At 37.4% G+C, this 17,156-nt stretch overlaps 1 protein-coding gene across 1 annotated transcript in view; it reads right to left on the bottom strand.

Annotated features, from left to right (window-relative positions):
• LOC149299733 (stabilin-2-like) overlaps positions 1 to 15,401 on the bottom strand; it is a 55,238-nt gene extending 39,837 nt beyond the window's left edge. The window contains exons 1-11 of the mRNA XM_089486028.1: positions 15,370 to 15,401; positions 8,567 to 8,624; positions 7,465 to 7,598; positions 6,925 to 7,040; positions 4,550 to 4,635; positions 4,274 to 4,343; positions 3,783 to 3,878; positions 2,466 to 2,585; positions 1,995 to 2,191; positions 721 to 854; positions 261 to 391 (exon numbers count right to left, since the gene is read on the bottom strand). Coding sequence (XP_089342154.1) covers positions 261 to 391; positions 721 to 854; positions 1,995 to 2,191; positions 2,466 to 2,585; positions 3,783 to 3,878; positions 4,274 to 4,343; positions 4,550 to 4,635; positions 6,925 to 7,040; positions 7,465 to 7,598; positions 8,567 to 8,624; positions 15,370 to 15,401 — 1,174 coding nt within the window. The remainder of the gene's footprint in view (positions 1 to 260; positions 392 to 720; positions 855 to 1,994; positions 2,192 to 2,465; positions 2,586 to 3,782; positions 3,879 to 4,273; positions 4,344 to 4,549; positions 4,636 to 6,924; positions 7,041 to 7,464; positions 7,599 to 8,566; positions 8,625 to 15,369) is intronic.
• Between the last annotated feature and the right edge of the window lie 1,755 nt (positions 15,402 to 17,156).

Below are 17,156 nucleotides of genomic sequence, written 5' to 3'. Positions count from 1 at the left end.
GTTCATATAGAATTTGTTGAATGCTGCTTTCAACAAATAAGCCAAATAAATAAACATATTAACCTATTGCATACAAATGTATTCTGACAAGAACCAAGCATACTTTATTAATACACATTGCTAAGTTACAGTGTATGTAGCAGATATATTTTGCTTCACGTATGTATCCATAATAAAAGGATGTATCTGCCTTGCATAACGCAATATATCTTTTAACAGTCGGAATATAACAGAACTTGACAGTTCCGAGCGGTGCTTACCAAACAGGGATATGGCAGTGGATAGTTTGCCTTGCCACGGTCCAGGTTCAGTATTAAGCTGCTTCATACGTTCCAAGATGTTCCCAAAGCAGACCATGCCATCCCCAACATAACCCCGCTTGCAGGTACATCTGCGAAATACAAACACATACCGTGCAAATCACCATATCAAGAAAGTTTGTTTTCTGTGACATTACATGCTAGATGGCATTGGAACTGTTATAAGGGCAAATCAATATTATTTGAACTTAAAACCAAAGTGGGTGATTCACTGACTCTAAGTTACAGGTTATTTATGTCACAGAAACTTTATCTGTGTTTATTAATTCATCTCCATTATGTGTTTTAGGTTTTCAATCTACTCACTGGCTATAAACAGAGCAACTCCGGGTAAAACAAAGTATGGATCATAACTCATTACCATTTTCATCAAGAAGGACTCTCTACTGCTAGTACTTACTCAGTCCGTCCAGGAGCAACAGTGGTGCAGTTAGCATTTTTACTGCATGGATTTTTGGTTGCACAAACATCTACCATCTGACACCCAATTCCAGAGCGGAAGTCCTTGTACCCTTCTTTACATTCACAGTGAGACTGAAGAGAAAAATTGCTAAAGGTTCATTCTGCCAAAACTAGATGTATAATACAAACTCTTCTAATACAAAACACTATGCCATTGCAGTTTGCGCTGTCATGCTTTGATGGCCAAGTTTTATGGTAATAAGTTGCACTGATGTATGATTTGAGGTTAAATTAACTTTGCATATATATATATATATATATATATATATATATATATACTGAAGATGCAGGTAAAATCTGATTTAAACTTTACCGGTATTAAAATTAGGGGCAGCATGATCACGAACAAAGCAAATTAGTTTAACTGTAGGCTACGGTTTCTAATCATTTACACACTGGCCTACTATGTCATATACCATATTGTTTAACTACTTAATTTAAAAAGCTCCCTGTAAGGGTTAAGCCATTAAAAAAGTTTTTGCTTTCCCCCTCCACATTTCAAAAATGTAATAAAGTTATTGATTTTTAACATAAGTTAGTCAACCCATATTCTTTAGTCTTAAGCTAAATAGAAATGTATTACTTTGTACATATGGGGACTTAACACTTCAGCAGACAGATTTCCAGGAAACTAATGTGTCTTTATATCTTGGATCTGAAAACAGTTACTAATTTAATATTTCATTAACCAGCGCTATGGCTTGCTTGTATTATAAATCACAGAATTATTAGATCACTGAGATGGAGACAGAACTTTAAAATGTAATACATCTGCAGAGGGATGTATGACCTTTTCCTATTACACTTTAAAAAGAAATAGTAAGCCCAGGCTAAGATTACAGCATTGCTTTGTAAATAGTTTAGGAGCTGCTAAAGAAAGCAGTGGCAGAGAGGACAATGTTAGGCTAATTTTCCCAGTGTTATTGAAGTGCCATAAATATAAATGTTATTGAAGTGCCATAAATATAAATCAGAATCATATATATATATATATATATATATATATATATATATATATATATATATATATATATATATATATATATATATACTATATATATATATACTATATATGTAAAGATTACATATATACGGTATATATATATATATATTATATATATATATATATATATATACCGTATATATGTAATCTTTAAATTCAATATAAAATGCTCAATGAATTTAGAATTATCAAAACAATTCAATACATACCTTTCCTGGTCCATCATATTTGCAGAGAGTAGATTGTGAAGGACAGTTTCCAAAGTTTTCTTGACATGGGTCAACTGGTAAACAAATTTTACCATCTCCTTTGTAACCATCTCTGCATAAGCACTTGTGCTGATTTGGTCCCAAATATATACAGTCGGCAGCAGCGTCACAAACTGTTTTTGAACAAGGATTAATTGCTGCAAAGGAAAAAGGGGATTTTTTTTGTTATTCAAACGAATATCAGATTTCGACTGCCCATTTTGCAAAACAAAATCAGAGTATTAATAATGTGATATGCTCGATACAAATGTAATGAAAATAAAATAGTTTATTACATTTGTAAATAAAAAAACAAACTTTGGGCCAATATGGTAAATAAACCAAAGGAAGGATATCCTAAAGTATTGTGATTTTGAATGCTACAAATCTTTTATTAGGATCCAACAAGCAACTCTCGATATGATAACCTACGTTCACATTTTGCTCCGACTTCCTCATAGTTCGGCATGCATTTGCAGACAAGTGCCCCAGTGCTGTCGCTTACACATCTGAAATTTTCTTTGCATTGTAGTGCTTCACATTCTGGCAAGGCTGAATAAAACATAATATTGTTTAGTAGGACTAGGAACCGCCATTACATTATGTTACACTGCCTTTATCAGATTCTGTAGTACTATTACAATAGGGTAGAATAAAAAAATAACAATAACATAAGAAAGTTCATTTAAAGTTTCATCCTAGGTGTGTAATGGAGAAGGGGCAATACATGTGGTCACATTGGAATTGGGTGACAGAGCCACCTTTATGCTGTGCTGTCCAGCTTTCAACAGGGTGATTTTAAATGCTGCTTCTGCCTTACAACAGGAACCTTACAATGTGCTTCAGTTAGTAGGAGTAGGTCAGAGGCCTAAAGTCCATGATAGAAGAGAGCTGAGGTCAAAGGAGTTAGGTGCTCCATCAGAATTTGGGATGTTGAGAGGGATCATCCAATGCATATTTGAACTATGACATTGTATTTCCCCTATGATTCATCAGGGCACTTTCCCTCTGTGGGGGGCAATACCAATTTTCATAGCTTTGCTATAGTTAGATGTAGGGGAAAACCCTTTAAAGAAGTTGCACTTTAGCAGCTTCTGTAGCACTATTACAAAATGGGTGAATGAAAACAATGACAGAAAAATGTACAACATTTAACATAAACATGAACATGCATCATCACATTGTGGTACAGAAAGAGGAGAGCTTGCACATAAACCTGCCAGTATCATCCGTTACCTATAGCTTAATCATACTATAGTAACCACTCACCTCAATGGAGTTTTGTCACTACACTGTGAGTTGATCCGAAACAATCCACATAAGTTACATAATTAGAAAGGGATATCCTTGTTAAGTTTTAATGCTTAATGTAAGATTAAACTGACACATAATTTCTTTTACATGAAGTATGTTTTTTTCAGGTTCAACACTGTCCTTCTTTCTAAAGAAACTTGGCGGCGTGAGTTTTTTTACTGGGTGACCATTCATAATGCATAGTGAAATTACAAATACCTACACTATACTACTTTCAATAACATTATTCACATCCTACTAACACGTATAACATCGCCCACTACAAGCTATCATTGTGTTTGGTTGCAGAAAATGCACCAAGGAAAAGGAAAGGAGGAAATTGCTATACTGATTATGATGATGATTATGACGGCAGGCACAAAATAGTACAGCTCAATTTTGCTTTAGAAGTTATGCTAATGTACAGAAATGTGGATAATTGTACAATATACTTACACTGATCACATCTGACTCCACCATAACCAGAAAAACATAAGCATATTCCATCCCCGTTGATCCCGCTGTTACAAACACCGTGTACACAGTCACATACTGTAGGAAAGAGTGCACATATTAGACGTACTGTAATTAAAAGGACATAGGTTGGATGGTATATGTGTCTAATTTCAAATGTTATTGCCCTCAACAGTACCTGGACCGGTGCTCTACTGGAGGTGGAGTTAATGTTAATACTTATTTATGCATGCGTAATACTGTATACTCAAAAGACACAGTATTTTACGCTATTCTAAAGTTTAGTTCCTATTTGTGTGTCTATGTATTGTTACTCTCTAACATATCACCTGGGCTCTGCATGAAGGATATATATATATATATATATATATATATATATATATACTGATGCAATGGAAATGAAAGATCATTCACTTAAAAACACCAAACAGATCTTGCGTCACAGTTCCGTTTCTGTAACGGTGATGACTTACCAGAGCTGCAGTCTGCACCATACAAATGATCTCTAGCACATGTTTCGCAAGTGGTTCCACCAAATCCTTTCTAGAAAAGAACCATCAGAAATAGCATACAAGCCAGTCAATACTTATTCATTTATTATTGGCATTGGTTAGGCTGGAGTTGCCCCTGTATTTCTCGGGGGTTGAGTGGAATAAATTGTGAGGGAATATCATAGCATAGAAAGAAATCCTGCCGCATTACAGTAGCAGAACCGTTTGGTAAATAGTACAGTAGCATTTAATTAATACCTTACAAGAGCAGGTTCCGTTGCCCTGTATTCCATCAAAGCATGATCCTCTGCTGTTACACGGGGTCAAAGCACCCCCTGGGCATTCTAAAAAACAGTTAGCAGTTTTATTAAAAAATACATATTTCACATACAAATACCTTTTCACAAATACTCAATAAAAATCTTTTTGTAAGGCCAATATAAACAACAAATGAATCTTAACATTTAAATTATTTGCTAATATTCCTTTAGAACATACCAAACAAAATCATTGAGAATAAACAGAAAAGGTGCTGACAAGAAGAATAACTCCTGGATGTTGGCCTCTAGGTCACTTGCCTTTCCATGATTATGATTTAAGTGAAAGTGCTTATTGTGAGGACATATTTCCGCTGGAAATCATCTAGGGAGAGAGAGACATTGTTCTTCCATTCCTCATGGGAATGTACACCACAATCTATCTGAAAGTTAATGTTTGGATTGCGTATCACAGTTCATTTATATTTTTTAGAAATCCTTATTTCTACTTTACTTTAAAAAAAAAAAAAGTATTTTACATGACAGTAATATTACTGAGAAAATTATCATATTCCTCAATTTAAATTGGTATAAAAGGATTATATGTCATCAGTATCACTTGATACATTAGCGCATTCCGTAACATTTAAAATAATGTAATAATGTATTCCTAGTACGTTCTCAAAATCTTAAACAGGGCTCAGTTTTCGCACAAGCAGAGGAATGAACAGTAACAGGTTGAATGTTAATATTAAACCTCAGTTGTTATTATCTATGCTATTACTTATTATTTCAACAAGGCTTTTTGTAGTTAAAATCATACCAGAGGCTCATAGGCTTTGATGTAGTGGAAGGAGGTTTTACTTTATTGAGAAGGTTATAGATAAGCATACCTTAGAATGCTTTGCACTGATTACGTTTTGGATCTTTATAGCAGGAACAATGGGTACACTAAATGGGCTAAAATGTTTTATCTGCAGCCATATTGTATATTTTTTACATACTCCAAAATTAGAACGGGTCTGGAAGGCTAAAAACCAGATTTTTCCCCATAACGCCCACACCAAATACAGCAATAAACACATAAAACATATCAAAACCAGTATTGTTGGATATGTTGAGTTAAGTTTGCTTTCTTTGAAACTTTACAATGTCAAAATGGTGGATCACCATAATTAGCATTCATACTAGACCATGTGCTTCCTGACTTCAGCCAGGCATGAGCATACATGTGCATGCACAAGCATTTAAAGTGACAGCTGAACCCCGATAGGACTCATTCATGCCAGTTAACATGCCATCGAGCTTAGATGGGCATGGCACTACAACAAACACTCTTGCCAACTTCTACTGTGAGACTAGGGAGAGTTTTGTCATAGAGGGAACAGAAGTGACATCATCCAGTTGATGAAAGATGTTGCGTAAATGTATAGCCCATTTCTCAAATCATCGCTATTGTAAATATTTTCATCTAGATGCTCACTTTAAAGAGGTTTCTGTCTTCTAAAGAACCGAACGTGATACAGTTAAGTATACTTTGTCATCACCTTCCGAGGCTGTAATCAGCCTGTTCATTCAGGCACAGGAAGGAACCGATTTTTACTAGCGCAGTCAAAGCTGCTCTTAACACTGTATGATAAGGAATGGGGTGATTTTTCTTGAGTTGACAGGAGTAACAATAGCTGCGTTTTCACACTCACAAGATGTCCTGCACTGTTTGTAACAGGAAGTATAGTAAAAAAAAAAGTAATGATTTTTGTGTTTTGAAGATTTGTACTCCTTCTAAAGAATAAACAGTTGCTTTAAGGCTAACTGAATACAACATGTCTCAGATATTGTAATAATATACGGATTAGAACATTCTTACAGTATTTATTAAATGTTTATAAAAGCGTAATAAGTTTTAAATTAATTACATCGCGGTCATAAGACATGACAAGGTGGAGTGATAAGTGGAATGTGCCTTTGTCAAGAAACTTGGTTGTAAATGACTATGCTGGCTTCTTATCAAATTCTTCATCTTTGATATGGCTTATGGACAGACAAAATTTCATATAATATTTACTATATGGTCAGTGGCAATGTAAGTGTACCCACACATGGCATCCGCAAAATGGCAACTAGAAAACCAGGACATTTTCATTTCTTATATTTTCACTTTTTGAAATTGTACGTTGTAGTCTGGACTAGAGGCTCTAAATGTAGCCTTTAATAAATGGGATTAAGGTTCTTATAAACCATTATCATTTTCTTAAGGATGCAATATCTGAAACAATCACAAAGCATATCTAGAAAAGAAGTCCTCAGATTGGTGTGTATTAGGAGTTTATTAGTTAGCGTTAAACTATTATCTCCCAGTCCCTATGAAGAACTTACCCAGACAGTCCGGTCCCCAATAGCCAGGACAGCACTGAGGCTGAGGTTTGTCCATCATACATATGTGTCGGCAGCCAGGAATAAGAAGAGAAGTAGTTATCAACTTCAAAGTGTATCTAAAAAGAAACAAAAATGCATTTTGGGGTGAGAACTCAAAAATGGTGCTTTGTGAATGGGAATGAAGTATGATAAAAATTAGAGGCTACAAAGATAGCAGCGGCTGAAATAAACTACGAAGTATTTTTGTTTGCTTTCCATTGATACATAGTTTGGATTTTAACTCAATTCCTTCTCGGGGCACATAATAAATTCAGGTTCAACACTTATGACTACCAGTAAGGGGCATCATAGAAATGAAACAGGGTTCAGTTTAATGGGGCCTCTCATTTTTCTAATTCTATTTTAGAGCATACTACACCCATATCATACATGCTTTGCCCAGTTCCTTGTGTATTTTTCGCCAAAGCATCTACCTATATTTATTCTTTCTGTTTAATATACCTTATTGAGGATTATCTTTACTTAATAAAACAAAAGTACCTGCAGTCTCGTATTCCACTCCCATTGCTGACTTTAACGTAGCCCTCAGGACAATTTACATTAAAATTTAAAGAGCAAGAGCCGCAGTCGGTATGGGATAGAATCAATGTTTTCTTGTCACACCTGTTATTAGCCTGTAAAGAAAGACAAAATATGGTCAGAAAAAATAAAAACATACTGCATTCCAAAAAAACAACTTTATATATATATATATATATATATATATATATATATATATATATATAGATTACATAGGTCATTTTAATAAAGAAGTGATCAAGAAGGAAACCTTGATCACATTCCTGCTAGCATGGAGCTAATATGACATTATCCTGGCCTAGGGGCAGAGATGAAGACCACAGCAGAGGTATTTTCGGTATTCATTTACAAAACAAGAAAACCCCTTTATTCATATGTAAGAGCACATCTGGTTATACGTAAGCTTCTAAATGATTATTTTTTATATATATTAACCCATAATATAAGCTGCCATTAATAGGATAGGTATTTGTCTCCAGGAGCATGATGTGCTCTACAATATCAAAGGAGAACGTAATTTCCTATGTCCTTTCATCCACACAACATACTTATAGTCAACTTTTATCGAACAAATGGATTTGGGAAGTGCTCACCTTACTGGTGGGGAAATGATGATATTTCATCTCTTTTATGAAGGCAGCAATAACAAAATCATTATTTCAGGTCCATTACAGTTAGTGTATTCCCTGTTCATCACATTTATCTTATTATACATGATGCTTGTAAGTATAAATACTGGTACATGGTGAGTTACACTGAATCCCACTCTTCACTTCACAGAAAACAGATGGCTATATGAATATGTTGATTGTCGTACTACTAGAAGATTTTAATTATGTTTTTCTCATTTTTTACAATTATACTGAATAATTAAATCAATAATATATACACTATTACTGACTAATACTAAACATGGCATTCCATTATATACTGTCATTACAAAATTATTCTGCCATCACTGATTCTTACTACCATCATATTTTTTTAAATCACGTACAAATTCTTGCTTTTGACTGTTTTGCAGTTTTTGTTCTATGGCCTACATGGCATGTATAATACTTACTGGTGAACAGGACCGATTGCTCACTAATTTTCCATAAACCCTGATGTATGCTAAGGGGCTAGTAATAATTAATAGATAAACTTAAGGAAAGTACATTGATCTACATACAATGCAACCCTTGTCAGGTTACCCCTAAAGTCAATGGGATGCTACTGAAAACACCTAGGTTTTCAATCTGATGCGACCATGTGGAAAACCAGCCCTTCTCATAAGTATTTATATCCACCCCATTTGAAGATGAGCAGTACAGTACCGAGTAGTACCGATAAGAGACTGGTTTAGTTACTGCCGGAAGAGGAGTTACAAACAAAAAAGTGCAGTACATAAGGACCAGGCACAAAAGAGAGAAACCACAATTGGCAGCAAAATCAGAAACAAGGTAATCAGGGTATACTTATCGCTAACATCACTAAACCCCTAACTATAGGTAACCACTGACGAAACAACAGGTAGGCTTATAAGTGACAACATTGAGCTTTGACTTTAAAGAGACGTTAAAGATACGTTAAAGATATCAATCCATTGTACTAGCAAAGGATCACATTCTCGTGAACAGGTGTCTGCCAAAGCTTCCAGTGGTTGTTCAGGAAAGTGTAGCACTCTTGTGCTAAGGGCCCTATATTTAAACACAGTCAGATCTCTTAAACATACACTGATGTGAACAACGCATGCAACAACATAGATGTAAACAACAGTTATAAAAAGGAAGCAACAACATTCGGAGAATACAAATTTCCATGTAAGCAAAAGAAACATATAACTGTGTCTGATATCTACATTATAATTACTTTGTTATTTCTACATCGTTCTCATTTTAAATGTTCGAGGGTTGGCTTTATATGCGTGTGTATATTTTAACAACAATAATCCTTTGTATCATTTGCAGTTATATGACTTCACTGATCAAGAGTTCCTCTTACAGAAAGCAGATCTCACTAATAATCAACAGTTAAACCAATAGCACTGAGCCTGCAAGGAGAAAAGCTAGGAAAAACCCGAATAATATCAGAAATAGACAAGATGGCTGTACAGTTGCATGTGTATATGTAAGTAGCGCCATATATTATTTATCAGCGAGAACAATATAAACAAACGACAAGAGAGGAATCAGTTCTACCAAAGTCTAGTACATGCATAAATAAATGGGAACATGTTAGAACCAAAGCCTTTATATGTACTAGTTCTTTAGATGATGTTTACTACATCTCTCAAAATGGACATCAATCTCTTGTCATTCAATGCAGTTGTGGAGGTTGATGTTTCCTGATGATTTCTATGGCAACATACTCAGTTAAGTAGGCAAATAAGATATTTTCACAAATGTCAACACAAATTAAAAAAACTGTATGTTCTAAACTAATAACCCAAACATATCTATGTACCATATACAAGAATGCATCTTACCGTAACTGCAGACCCCTCAATAAAAATTCCCAGAAATACCACAGACGCAGCAATATTGACAAAAATAGTCCTTTTCTTCATTTTGCTTTGAACTGATTTCTTGGGTTATATGGCAATACATTAATAGACCCAAATCTTTGTCATTTCACTGCAGTAGCTGTGTGTTTCCAAGGTCTTAAATAGTTACTCCTAGTGGTTCCACCTCTCTTTCCTGTAGAATTGCAAGCATGTGAAACCTGCCATTCACAGGAAATTATGCTGGGGATGGCTATATGATTGTAAAGAAGAATAAATCCTTAGCAGTTAAATGGCAGGATATCCTATATGTGTTAGATTTTGAAGAGTGAGAAGCTGCTGACATCAAATCTCAGGATATCTAGTGAAAACAACAACACATTTATTCAAACAAATGATTTTACAAAGTACGGATTCATCATAATCTGGAATAATTAATATGCTCAAATCTGGAAGCGCACTGAAAGAAACTGGTAAACTATTGAAATGTACTACAGAATCCCTAATATGCTTTTGCCACTTTCCCAATCCCCAGCTAAATGATTTGCAGGAGATGTATTCGGCTGAACACATCTCCCCGCACCTCTGGACAGCTCCAGCTTTGGCTCTGGGAACCCTGGGGGTTCAGACCCTTGTGCGAATGTATGGAAAGTACTCCTATTGATTTAAAGCAGCCAATCAGTATAATAATAATATTCAGACTATGAAAGAGGAGAGCAGCTGCAGCAGCAGGTCTGGATCTTCTGTGTTAGGTAAATATTTTTTTTAATTTTGGAAGAACAAATAGTGCCAGATACATTAAACTGTTCCTTTAAAGGGACACTCTAGTATCCAACGCAGCTCCATTTTAATATGCATTCTTCAACACGCAACTAAATAATAAAAGAAATCTAAGATCAAGAATTGAATAGGATTCGAGTCAGGAAAAAAAGCCAGACTAGATGGGCCAAATGGTTCTTATCTCCCATTAAATTCTATGTTTCTAAGAGTGACATACAAGTTGGAACTGAAAAGATTGCACACTTCTATAAAAACAGGGTTTTGCGGTTTTTCTTGAACATTGAAAGAAAGAGCGAATGCTCGAGTTTAGGTGGAAGTGAGTTCCAAAGGTATAGAGCAGCATGCGTGAAGTATTGTTAGCATGAAAAGGGAAGTGGTAATGGAGGAAGGCAGCCTTAGCTCATGGGAAGAGCATAAGAACGAGTAGGGGAGTATTTTGTGATGAGGACAGAAATGTATGGGGAAGCAGCATCATGGAGGGCTTCATATGTTAGTATAAGGATTTTTAGTTTAATTGTTAAAGTAATAGGGAGCCAGTGGAGGGCTTCACAAAGTGGGAAAGAGTGCATCCTCCCCCATGTTGAGGGAAAGCACCGGTGCTGAAGATCCTCAAAAGTCTCCTCCAAGGGGGACCACACAAAGGACAAAAAGGATGCAGGATTTTTTATTAAAGATCCAGTGTGTAAGGCAGAGAACGATGAACGCATTTCGTGACGCAACTGGCGCTCACTTGTGTGAGAGAGCTTTGTTTTTTTGTGATATCTTTGGTGAGGGAAAAGCAGATGTGAGAAACGTTTTAGGTGCAAGTGGCAGAACCTAATGAGGATAAGTGAGGGCTGAAGGAGAGGCTGAGTCAAAGATGACCCCAAAGCATCAGGCCTAGGTAGTATGGGATATAGTCACAGTAACAAGCACATATAGACAATCGGTCTAAGATACACTGACACTGAAACATATCCACTCCATCACACCTCAAACCTATATCACACTATCACACCTTATCTTGCCTAGAGCTCTTCTTTATGGGTAGTTGCTTCCTCGCACTGTGTACTGTGTTCTTCTTGTGTGACTATACTGGTTAAAATGTTGACTTTAATCTACATTCCAGCAGGGTATGGCTACTGGGGCTGAAGGCCTGAATCTCAACTTCATAGCATACTTTAGCGCCAAATCTCCATTCGGGACTATGGGCTGGCTGCGTAGATCATAGATCTCCCTCTAACCGGACCCAAATTAATGCCGAGCACAGGGTTATGACATCATATCCTGCCGCTCAGCACCAGTGGCGTAAGTGGAGGAAGTCTGCCCAGGTGCCACTCACCGGGGGGTCCTAAAATTGCCCCCTCGGGCTGTTCCAAAAAAGGTCAGACCAGCCCTTTGTGAACATTTTTTAACTCGCCCTGGGAGGCTGGAACAAACATAAAGTCATGTGACCCTGCGGCTTAAGTGAGGCAACGGAGTAAATCCACAGCTGAGCTATGGGGGTAAGGGAAGGAAGGTAAGAGGGAAGGAAAAAAGGGTATAAGTGTTTGTGAGTGTGCATGTATGTATGTTTGTGTCTGAGCATGTATTTGTGATCTATATGTGTATATGTGTGAGCATGTATTTGTAAGTGTGTGTTACCATGGATGTGTGTAAATGTGAGTATGTGTGCATGTGTGTTGGTGTGAGTGTGTAACTCTGTGCAAATGTGTGTAAAAGTGTGAAGCAAAAGAGAAAGGGGAGAACAGAGAGACATAAAGAGGATGAGAGATAACGAGAAAAGTAGGAAGATAAAGAGAACAAAGACAGAGAAAAAGAAAAAAGAGATAAAGAGAAATGGGAGAAATATTGAGAAAATGGGGATATTAACGGAAAAAGGAAGAGAGAGATGAAGAGCAATGGGACAGTCCAGATAAAGAAAAATGGAAAAGATATTGAGAAAGGAGAGGATCAAGAGGAGACCTGAGTGTCTGAGACGAGACCAGAGTGGATGCAATCTGGGCAAATCTCGTGGGTGCAATATGGGTGCTGTGGCAAATCTTGTGGGTCCAGTATGGGTGCTGAGGCCATGTTCCCGAATGGGATCTTATAGGAGGTCTTTAACTATTAATTTAATGAACGCTGCTAAGGCGACGATTCCAGGGTTTTGGAAACAGTTAATTTTACGTGTTAGATGGATGATCTGGTTATGGTCTCCAGAGGTCTAGCATATAAAATGGGCTGAAATGGCTACCGTGGAAAGAATTTCTTATTCCCCCCTCTTTTCAAACTGTCTTATGTTGTTATATAGAAGATCTCCTGATCCTGAACTCAGGTATAAAGCGTTCGCATATTTATTTTGCAAATATGTGTGTGTGTGTATATACTGTGTATACAGAATGTGAAGTGTGTGCAGCGACCACTCCCAAATCGGACTCCACTACTATCAAATTTGCTGTAGGCTCTAGCACGGATCTTTTGGAGACCTAGCAACCCCGCTGCATTCCAGTCAGTCAATTAACAATTTCCAATTACTTTAATGGAGAGTATTCCTGTTGAATCAAATGAAGATTATAGTAATCTATAGTAAGCCAAGTGGACACATCGGTCCCTTACGACCCCTTTGGTAATGAATAGACATATTTACACATCAACTTATACTAACATGCAAACACATATACACACTCACGCTAACATACACATACATACATACATACACATACTCACACTAATACAGTCATTCTAAAACACACTTTCTCACACACTTAGACATACACATTCATGCTAACACATACACACCTTCATGCTAACACAAACATTCATGCTAATATACACACACAAACTCACATATACATGCTAACACAGACTCATGCTAAACACTCCATCTCACACACTTACAGTACACATACACATTCCCTCTCACACATACACCTATATATTCATGCTAACAAAAACCTATACATAAACACACACACATACAAAATACAGTCTCTCTTTAACATACTTACTTCCTCCCAGGCCTGGTGCAAGGATTTTTGCCATCTTAGGCAAAACCGCCCTCTTGGCTCATCCCTCCCTGATGCTTGTCCCCTTTTAGCCTGCCCATCAGGGGGCAGGGTCATGTGAGTAGATCATACACATGGCAAGTCCCCTTGCATTTAAGCTGCCCTTTGTCCTTTCCCTCACTGTGCTACACTTCTCCCCCATGTACTTCAGGTATAGATCAAATAAACACCACATGGAAAGAGGACATTGCAGGTATAGATCAAGTGAAATTTACATGAAAACTCAGCACTGATGATATAGATCAAATAAATAATGCATGGAAACCCTAAACTGCAGGCATTGATCACATGTCACACACCCCAGAGACCATCCCTGGCATTCAGATTGCACTCATAGGACTTGCCACAGCACCCAGATTTCACACGCAGGATTTGCCCAGCATCCAAATTGCAGAAATATGATTTGCTGCAGCACCCATATTGCACAAAAAGGACTTGCCCCAGCAACCAGATTACCCACAAACATTGGACTTTCCCAGATTGCATCCACAGGATTTACCCAGCACCCAGATTGCACCCACAGTGGCCACCTTTAAGAGTTTCAGGTCTCCTCTCTGGCTCATGTACACCTTTTATTCATTCTATACCCTTTAGGCCCAAAACAGGAACAGAAATGGGCAGACTACACACATACACACTACACTTACAAATGCCTACCCATAAACACATGCATATTCATGCCGCTATACATAAACATCCTGACTTAGACTTGCCCTTGCAGCCACATACTTATTTTAGACATACTTGCCCTAACACACATTTTTAAACATTCTCCCCGTCTCATTATCTATACCCTTTCTGCGCATCTCTGTTCCTTTCTCTTGCTCTCTCCTCTTTCTATTTATCTCTCCCTTTTCCATATTTCTCCCTGTTCTCTTTATTTCTCACTCTTCTCTGTCCCTCTTTCTCCATTTATCTCTCTATCTCTTCATATCTCCTTTCTACCCCCTTTCTTTGTATCTCCCCGCCCTTCCTCTTTCTCTCTCTCTCTCCTTTCTCATTTTCCCTTTTCCTCCTCTCTATATTTCTCCTCTCTTTACCTCATCCCTTTTCCCCTAATTTCTCCCTGTCTGTTCACCTCCCCTCTCCTTCATGTTTATTTCTCCTTTCTACCTCCCCTCTTTTCTTTTTATCTCTCTTTATTCTCTCTCTCCCTTTTTCTACCCTCTTTATTTCACCTCTTTTTTCTTTTTCACTTTCTCTTTTTATTTTGCCTCCTTTCTCCCTACCTCTCCAATTTCTCTTTTACCTCTACCTCGGTTCTTTGATGCCCCTTTCTCATTGCCTCTCATCTTTTTCTATATCTCATTTATCATCCTATTTCACTTCATCTATACTCTCTTTTTATCTCTCTCTCCTTTTTCCCCATCTCCCATTATCTCTTCTTTTCTCTTTGCCTCATCTCTCCCTTTCTCCATATCAATATTTTTTCAATATTGTGCCCCCCCTTTTCTCCATCCCTGTCTCCCTATCCTCCCCTTCCCTCTATCTCTCCCCTTTCTCTATCCTCTTCATTATATCTTTCTCTTTATCACTCCCTTTTTTCTATCTATTCTGTATTCTCTCTCCATCACTTACCTTTCTCCTTTCTGAAGCCCTTCTTCTTCCATGCCTCCATCATTGTGCACCGGACCTCATCGCAGAGCACTGGGATATGTCGCCATATCCCTACACTCTGCATCCCTACACTTGCCAAGTAGCATCGTAAGGGAGCAATGACATCATATGCTGTGCGAACAACCTTGTTTTTACCCTGCGTTCAAGTAACATCATGTTACATGACTCATTGCGTTCTCACCTCTGCCAGTGACACGGTCTGTGTTGGACTGGCCCTTTGTGCTTAACAAGCTGCCTGAATAGAAGTGCATGGGATGAAAACTGGTCACCTTATTTTGCAAAGTATCCTGGTTGCGGGATGTAGACCACCAGGAATGAAACACAGGGGGGTTTGGGGCCCCCCAACAATGCCGTTTATGCCAGCGATGAAAACATATTGTACTTCCCCTTATAATATTGCTCAGGCATCGTAGAATGTTTTTCATCAGTTTAATTTTTTTATTATGAGGATTCAAATTGCAGATACATTATGACTCTACTCAGGGGTCCATGGCTTATTTAATTTGTAGCTGGGACAATAACAATCCCAAATATAAGGCTGTCTATTGAGTTTAAGAACTGGCTTGAATCCAGTGATCTGTATAAGAAGTTATGTCAGGACAATTAAATTGACTGTGTCACCAATTGCTTAAACTCTTAAGATAAGTGCAACAAAATCCTGCATTTGTCAGCTTGTACTAACAGTTGTTTTTTTTAACACACTACAGTATAGAAAAGACCAGATTTTTTCATAGGAGTTGAGAAAACAAAATAGCTTCCTGCAGACTCAGCAAATTCTTGTCGACTGCTACCAAGCAAAGGAAAATATAGTCTGTTCATACATAGGGACTCTTTTTAAACATACATAATGCATAAGATTTAAGGTCACAATATCATTGATTGCAGGCATATCTTTGGATGTGTTCCTAATTCCTGTTTTGAGTACATCATGATCATACTTCAAAACAATATTTTGCTGATTCATATGAGATTATTAGTGTGTATGTACTCATGGGTAACTGTCACATATCTAAAGTGTGTTTAATAGGCACATATTATAGGTCCATTGGTTCATATCTGCTGACACAAGTCTAGAGTTTTTGGTTGCTAATGTGTGTTATGCAGTCCATATTACATGCTAATTGGTTCATGCATTCTTTAGTTAATAGATTGGCTTCTAATATTCCCGTTCAGCTCCCATTGACGGGAGTTATACTATGGATATGCGAGTAACGTACTGATAATTGCTCTGCTAAGGATATTTACCATTTAATCCATTGCCGATTTATTGACATTGGTGTAAAAGTTCCAACCAAGCCACAAGAACAAATCGAGCCAACAGACATCACATTAAAAATCTAAATGCCACAGGACTGCCACGTGTCTTGTTGTGAATCACATCTGACCCAATGTATTTCCTTTTTCTACTTTATTTTCTTTTAATTTTAACTCATTGTTAGGACAGAATGCCACCTTGTGCCATGTATGAGGGCTAGACCTCCCTGTCACAAGCCCTGTCTTTGACCTCGTGTCCTGGAAATGCCCCTCAGGAATTGGAGCCAGGTGGATTTGGAGCTGGTGGTCTCTTTCTGGACTTTGGGGCCTATTGGGGGGTATGTGGGGCAGGATGGTGGGAGGATCATGGGGTGGGTCCAGGTCTTCATGTTTGTACTCAGCCCCAGGATTTCTAATGGTGGCACTACACGTAGCATACACATAAGAGGTGTTTTTAATACATATATTGTTTATTTTAATCTGTAAACACAGTA

The sequence above is a fragment of the Sceloporus occidentalis genome, unplaced genomic scaffold (genome assembly GCF_023333645.1).
Source record: "Sceloporus occidentalis isolate IW3139 unplaced genomic scaffold, rSceOcc1.0.p SCAF_28, whole genome shotgun sequence".
Taxonomy (NCBI): domain Eukaryota; kingdom Metazoa; phylum Chordata; class Lepidosauria; order Squamata; family Phrynosomatidae; genus Sceloporus; species Sceloporus occidentalis.
This window is presented reverse-complemented; position numbering and strand designations above follow the sequence as displayed.